The sequence below is a fragment of the Diadema antillarum genome, unplaced genomic scaffold, assembly GCF_040938485.1.
Source record: "Diadema antillarum isolate AM-2024a unplaced genomic scaffold, OU_Dant_1.0 seq00000512_RagTag, whole genome shotgun sequence".
Lineage (NCBI taxonomy): Eukaryota > Metazoa > Echinodermata > Echinoidea > Diadematoida > Diadematidae > Diadema > Diadema antillarum.
Window position 1 is genome coordinate 3177189 of NW_027271466.1, and position 7992 is coordinate 3185180.

General features: G+C 39.7%; 1 protein-coding gene across 1 annotated transcript; it reads left to right on the forward strand.

Moving 5' to 3' along the window:
- Positions 1–1390: 1390 nt before the first annotated feature.
- On the forward strand, positions 1391–7515 carry LOC139734179 (retinoschisin-like). The gene is made up of 3 exons (XM_071644982.1): positions 1391–1487; positions 6256–6467; positions 7366–7515. The coding sequence occupies exons 1-3, from the start codon at positions 1391–1393 to the stop codon at positions 7513–7515; spliced, it is 459 nt and encodes a 152-aa protein (XP_071501083.1).
- Positions 7516–7992: the final 477 nt, after the last annotated feature.

Below are 7992 nucleotides of genomic sequence, written 5' to 3' on the forward strand. Positions count from 1 at the left end.
TTTATTTTTTTTGTTCTGTTTACACTCACTTGCTTGGCAACGCATTTACTGTGCTAATCCCTGCTATTTTGCAGGGCCAGATAGTACCGTACTATCGGTGGGGCTAGCCCACTTTGGCAAAAACGAGTGTAAACAGAAAGTGGGCTAAGGATAATCCCGTACCAACGGTGGGGCTAAGGCCCCCCCCCCCCTAGCCCCACCGTTGATCCGGGGCTAAGCAAAAATTTACAAGTGTAAAAAGCCCTTAAGGTCGCCCTACTGCGGTTACGCAACCATGCGTTTCCGGTTTCTAAAAAGACGCGCGCCACGTAAAGTGCACACGAGTACGTGTACACAGATGTATACATACAGCTGTGTGTAATGCACGCATATGCTTGGAACAAGGAGGTGTTTCTTTCACCAACAAGGTTTGAGAAATAGAGTAACAACAGTCTCATTCCCTTTGATCCCATGTCTTATGCCGCCGAAACTGGAGCTGCCTCACAGATAGGAAGACAATTGATTCATGTGGCATTGTATCATGACTCGTCCTCTCAAAGGAAGATATGTCTTTATGATGGTAATTGCTTTTCGCCGTCCCTTCTTAGAAAGCAAGCGGCACATTAATAGCACAGGCAGTCAGGGCTTTGGTAAGGGCTCTCGAGAGGTCAATGGAAAGGGCTTTCAAAAGGGCTATCGAAAGGGCTATCGAAAGCCGTTTAAACAGGGGAAAGTTGATAAACGCAGCCGACGAAAACAAGCGGCACATTAATAGTACAGGGAGTGGACAGGGCTTTCGAAAGGGCTATGGAAAAGGCTTTCGAAAGGGCTATGGAAAGGGGTATGGAAAGGGCTACGGAAAGGGCTTTCGAAAGTCGTTTAAAACGGGGAAAGTTGATAAACGCAGCCAAAAATTGACACACAAACAGTGGCCAGATGATATGCCAAATCTCAAGTACTGGAATGCTCACATTCTGAGGGAATTACATCAATGCCCAGCACCGCTATATGATTCACATACAAACACACACACACATGCACACACACACACACACACACACACCCACACACACACGCACACACATACACACAATCCCATAGGCCCCATATACACAAATAAAACAAAATACCACTATGGCTACGCACCTCCAGCACCGACAGAAGACCGACCCGGAAACCCAATTTACTATAACAGTCGCATGCGCTGAATCCCAAGCCAAATGCTTATAAACACACCATCCAACCCGGACAGATCTACTTTACATACCTAAATATCGCAATTTTGAATCCAAATGATATGAAAATGATGTCCTTACTGTTAATTTTACTTTTATGTGAAGGTTGTTATAGCTGTGTGTCCAATTTTATGAATGTTGGTGCAGTAAACGCGGTTATTCCCCAAAAATTGGGAATGGAAGACGGACGTATTCCTGACGACCGCTTATCCGCCAGTTCCTGTTACCAGTACAAAGACTGCGCAACCCGTGCCCGACTAAATCAGCCAGCCGGTAAGTGAACAACGCATACACCACACTCTCCTCCACCCCCTCCCCTCTCCACCCGTTAAAAACAGTCGAACGTTCATTTATTTTTTGTCACAAGTTGACTCTAATAAAGTGTAAAAATTTTCTTACTAAAGTGAATAATATTTATTGTACAAATCCCACAAAGTCGACACGAACCTTGTCTTACAATGACGTAGTCTAGCGGGCGACGTATTTTTAGCCTAAATCTGTCCTTGATTGCCAGTCAATAGAGGGCGCGACGGTGTGGAAGTCTAGTCGACTAAAAATACGTCTAGTAAGAATAGAGGCGTGGAACCGGGCGTGGCAATACAGTTGCCAGTCTCCAATATCGAAGTTTCATTGGCTGAGCACCAATGTCACTCAAATCATTTTGCAGAGCCCAAAGGAATCCTAGTCTACTCTCCTATAATCAGGTCTAATAAAAATTGTCTTTCAGTAAAAATAGAATTCCCCTGTCTCTTTCACATTATTGTAGTATTTTGTCATTCTTTCCCATTCATTTTGAGGTATGATAGCAGTCAATGCAACTAAATGCATTTGAAAACATTCATGAGGGTTCTGCATGAGGAAACTACCCTAAAATTACTGCCGAATGCAAACCTCTCACTGTTACGAGATATTCACTGTGAAAGTCAGTTTTGAAAGTGTAATTTATGAGTTTTCCCATCGGTATTTTTTTTCACTTTGAAATACTCTATATTTTCATATTACATTTATCAAGATATTTGCTAAACATTAATAAAATCTGCCGTCAAGATAACAATTTCTATTGCCAAGCACCATCTGCATTAAACAGGCATTTCGTGTGATCACACTGTCACAGGAAAACCCGTCCGTGGTACATTTCCTGTGAAAGGGGAAGGAGAGGATCTGCGACACTAAACGATTCCTGAAAAGCCAAAGACCAGGGGGAATATTGTGCATTCTTTGCAATCACGAAATTACGAGACGCCAGTCTTACAGAAGACTTAATGATGGCGGTACAGGTATACTAGTAAAGGGAAGTCGATGCTGATTAACATTTCCCACACAAATAATTATGTAGATGAGGACATCTCTTCAATCTGTCCATTCGGAATGCATGCCTATGCAGAAAAATGTGAAGCTAGATTGAATAACACCAACCAGTATGTGGATGATGCACAAAAACGACATGTTATAGGAAAGTGGGGCGCAACACGCAAAATCTATGATTGAGTCCAAAGCGCCAGTCAAGATCCGTGTGGCTCAACTGAAGCATCTGGCACCGTTTTCACCAGAAACATCTCGTTTAGACGAAAGCTATTGTTGATTACGTTGATACTGGCTTATTTCTTTACTTCTGTCAGAAATAAACTCTTCCCATTTTTCTTGACAGGATTTTATTATTACTGTGTTCTTTCATTTTCGTTGTCGAAGGTATTTGAAAGATTGTTAATCCGAAAACGAAATAAAGTTCAAATTCCGAAAATGAAATGACTTCTTTTAGAAACCGAAGGCTGTAATATTTTGTTATTATTACTCCAAGGTTCCACAATTATATTTTTTCTCAATTTACTTAGTTTTAATTATGCAGCCTTATTCTCTCTTACCAAAAAAAAAAAGAAATGTTTGTTCTCTTCGAAAAATGAAAGAAAATTTGAATTAAATTGAATATCAATAACAAAAGGTATGATATTACGCAGTAAAAATTGAACGAAAACAGGCACATACACAAGAGAAAGAGATAGAAAGAGAGAGAGGGGGGGGGGGGGGGAGATGTGGAAAATACACAAACACCCCATACACTCACTGGCGAACTGAAATACAGTCGTACAATTTGCAAATATTATTGCATTGTTAATGGAAACATGAACAATTTCTCCTTCTCCGCTGTGTGCTCCCATAGTCATCTATGACATCATTTTGATGAGCCATGCATGACGTATAAATAGAAACAATTATTACAAGAGGCCACCTAAGGGCTCCCCCCCCCAAAAAAAAAAAAAAAAAAAAAAATCATTCCGGCCTAAATATGGCTGGGAGATGCAAGAACTCATACCACCTTGCTAAGAACTGCATGCTTGTTAATGTGCGATATCACGCAGTTTCCTCCATGAGATATGTCCTTCGGTCTAAGGGCTTTAAGCGCGTAAGAAAGTTGTAAATAAGGGCATCAAAAAGGGTGGAAACGGTGAAAAAAATAATTCCCTCAAGAATATGCTTAAGTAATGTATCAACTCGTTATACCACTCTGCTTATGTGCAATATCAAGAGGTTTTATCTGGGAGAAATATGCGTTGGATTAGAAGTCTAAAATACATGAGAAGGTTGTGAATAAAAGGTGACAACCATTACGAAATTGATTTGGTCCAGAATGTGCTCAAGTACTTTAACTTGTCATACGAGTTAATTATTGCATGTTTCTAAATGTGCGATATCAAGAAGTTTCCACCAAGAGACATGTGTTATGGGTCAGAGGAATCAAATAGATAAGACAAGAGAACGGTAAAAACGGTGACGTCAGATCCGTAACATAAATTTCATGTTGATTGGACATTATTATTTTGCTACCATCGCCCATTAGGAAGAGTGTAAATCTGATATTAATATTAATGTTTCAAGGGCGAAACTGCTTTCGCCACGTCTGCCGCCTGCTCTCGAACGTCTAAAACTGGCCTTCTACTACCCAATGGGAAATGTCAATTCGACACGTTAATGAAATGATTTATGGAATGGAGATTATCTTTTGTTATTGCTCATTCAGAACCCTACATCCTCTGAGCTATGACAATTTACTACTTTACTTCGCCATATTCTGGGAAAGTTATTTCGTCGGAAAATTCATATCAAAAAATTCTAACCCAATTACACTGATTATTTCTTTGAAGAAACTCTAGATATCGCACATTGAGAAACGTAATATAACGACTTACAGTGCAATTCATTTTACAAAACATATTTATGGTAGAATTGGCTTTGTAACCGTAATATTTTATGAACAACTTGTCCTTGTATTTAAAACGCATGTCCAGAACCGCAACATCCAATTATATAGATCTCGTGTCAGGTAGACAACAAAATGGCATCGAGTTTATTACTACAGTGTATCGCATATTGAGATTGGTGCAATTCTGACAAAAGTGTCAATATTCTTGACGAAACTGTCTTCGTCACCTTATGTAATGGAATTGGGTTCAAAAAAGGGTTGTGTCTCGGTAATGGTGATTTTTTTTTTTATGCCTCCCCCATGAAGTATCGCCGAAAGCATTGTTTTCGGGTTGTCAGTCAGTCCGTCCGTAATCAATTTTGTGAACAACGTAACTAAAGAACCGCTTGAGGTATCATAATGAAACTTGACATGCACATGTATGAGTTGATGAAGTTATGCCTATCAATTTTTGGGCACACATGCTCAAAGGCAAAGGTCAAAAGGTCATGGTCAAATGCACACAATTTCACTATTTCCCCCATATCTACGCAATGTCTGAAGGTATTTTCTTGAAACTTTGCGTGTACATGAACTACCAAATGAAGACTCTCCAGAGAGAGTTTTGCGTCGCGAGGTCAAAGGTCAAAGTTCAAGTGATAATGTTAACATTTCACTTTTTCTCCATATCTCACAAATGGTTCAAGATATCTTCATGGAACTTAGTACATTACACACGCACTATTAACTGGCAGTGAATATGTAGTGAATGTAGGGGTCATGGGTCAAAGGTCAAGGTCAACTCCTCTGAATTTCACGATTTCTTATCTATTTTTACTGTAAGACAATCTGTATGATACCTAGGAGAGTAGACTAGAATTCCTTTGGGCTCTGCGATGTATTTCGATTGACATTGGTGCTCAGCCAATGAAACTTCGATATTGGAGACTGGCAACTGCATTGCCACGCCCGGTTCCACGCCTCTATTCGGAGGTTTCTTACTAGACGTATTTTTAGTCGACTTGACTTCCCCACCGTCGCGTCCTCTATGGACTGGCAATCAAGGATTGATTTAAAATACGTCGCCTGTCATAGATTAATACTGATGTATATTTAATTTCCTCAATTATTGTGTAGTCTTTCCATCCTAAAATGTTCTGTTTACCTTTTTCTCTGTTACTATCATACAGGCCTGTTACATGAAATGAAATGTAGATTTTTCTATCGAAAAATGAAATAAATTTTGAATTGAATTGAATAGAATTATTATTTTAAAACAGGCCTCGTAAAAAAGGAAAAGAAGACTAACAGAGGGCAACTTATTCGTTCGCTTTAATTTTTTTCCTGTTCTTGATAAATTACGAACATGAAAATATTCCATACAGTTCTCGCAGTATGGGTACTTTCACTCGATTCAAGGGCACTAATAACTTTACAGCTATTTTACGGGCATCTCATACGTCAATTACATACAACCAGTGTTTTACATTCGGGGGGGGGGGGGGGAGGGAGAAATAGGGCATTTCGCTATCACACATTCTTCCTAATAAAGAATAGAAACCATAAAAGCAACATACGTAATAACCATTTAAAATGTGTTTTACATCCTCAATCATACTTGCGTTTAAGATATGATTCTGGATATTATATTCAAATTGGGAATCATGGGATGTGAAAAAAGATAAGAGAAATCAAGCTTATACTTTCTCATTTTTATTCCCTAATCCCGTATCCCTGTACATGTAAGCGCAGTTGAGGTATTTTGTGGCAATAAATTGCTTATATTGTATCACATCCTCCAAGTGTTTCAAGTAACAGCTGAGATATTAATAAGGACCCCCAACAACCGTCGATTCGTATTAGGTGACGGACGCAGAGGTGCTTGGAGCCCAGAGTATAGTGATAATTCGCCATGGGTACAGGCAGACCTTGGGACTGACCATCTTATCGAGGGAGTTATCACCCAGGGTCGATACCCTGACGGCGAAGAGTGGGTGAAGAGATTCCGCATCCAGTACAAGAGAGACGGCGCATCGAGTTTCGAAGACGTTGTTGGGATGAAGGATAAACCCAAGGTTTGTAGCAATATTTTCATTTTTATATGTGATTGATAATGCCTTCGTCCCGAAAGGTACAGCTGACACTATATTTTGATTTGGATGGACCGTATGTCGGTCCATCCGTCACAGATCTCGTTATTGCAATTTTGTTACTTTAAGGGGAAAGAGGCAGGAACACCCGCTGAATAGAACTGTTTCTTGTTATTCGCATCTGACCCAGGTATGCTTCATGAATATGCAGTGATTACATTGTGGGCGAGAACCCCTCAGTCTCATAGGCCAAACGCCACTAAACCTTTAATGATGATGTTTTACATAATAAATTAATCTACGGATAGCTAGCTAGTAGTGCTGCAGTTTCCTAGAAAGGATAAATAAAAGATAGGCATTTCCACGACTGGGAAGTGATGAGAGAAAAGTGTGAAAGTAAAATATCATAACTCTTTGAAAAAAAGTGCCATGACTTCGGATTTGCCAATTGATAAGTGGACAGTGCAGACATCAGTTAGAAGCATGACCACAAGAGTGGACTGGTCAGGGGTCAGCGTAGTTTCGTTAACGTTACAATTGTAATTCCTGATGAGCCACAACTTTAACCCGTATTGTCCATTTGTTGTGGTTAGAAGGATCCGATACAATGCCAAAAATTAATTGCGATTAATTAGAATGCCAGCTGACCAAGTTAAACCTCCATCAAATTTGAGCTATTTAAGATGTTTTCAACTCCACTATACCTGCAAGGCTCTACACGGTTCAATGATTGATACAATGTACTTCCATGATCACTCTTCGGAATCTCAGTGACACTGTTAGGTGAACGATAGTCGTTATGCTTACTAATCAACATCAAAAGAAATCAAGCAAATCGCGTATGGGTATTATAATGAAGTGAAATTCGTCTCATATTTGACAGCTATTCAAAGGAAACACCGACGCAAATACGGAAGTCACCAACCTTCTTCCGACCGCTGTAGTCGCCCGCTACGTCCGCATTCTTCCAAAATTTTGTTACAGTAGCTGCAGTTTGCGGTTTGAGCTGCTCGGAGCTGCTCTAGAACGCTAGGAGAGGTCAGTGAGAGATTGTGCTTGTCCATGACATACACAATAGTAGATGCCCCTGCGAAAAGGATGATAAATATGATATTCCTAACTAGTGATAATAGTATTCAAAGATTAATATCCTTTACAGACTGTAAGTCTGGGATATTAGCCATAAGATGCATTAAAAGAGCACGTCGTCTTGCAATGTGTTATGTTTTTCGGTCCATTTTTATCACGAAATGTCGATTAGAGGACTCTGGTATAACCGCTAAAAGCTTGTCCAGGTATAGGACACTAGGGCTGATTTGCCTCGTTTATATGGTATACATGAGATGTAGCTAATTTCCATGAAATTATGATGAAGCGATCAAACTTCAGGGACAGAGAATACTGTAAGTTTGCAATATTTTATCAAGCATTCTACAGTCATTGTAATCATTTTCAAAATCTGGAAAGAAATATTCGGTGATTTCTTTAGTTTGGTTTTGATTGTTTTTGA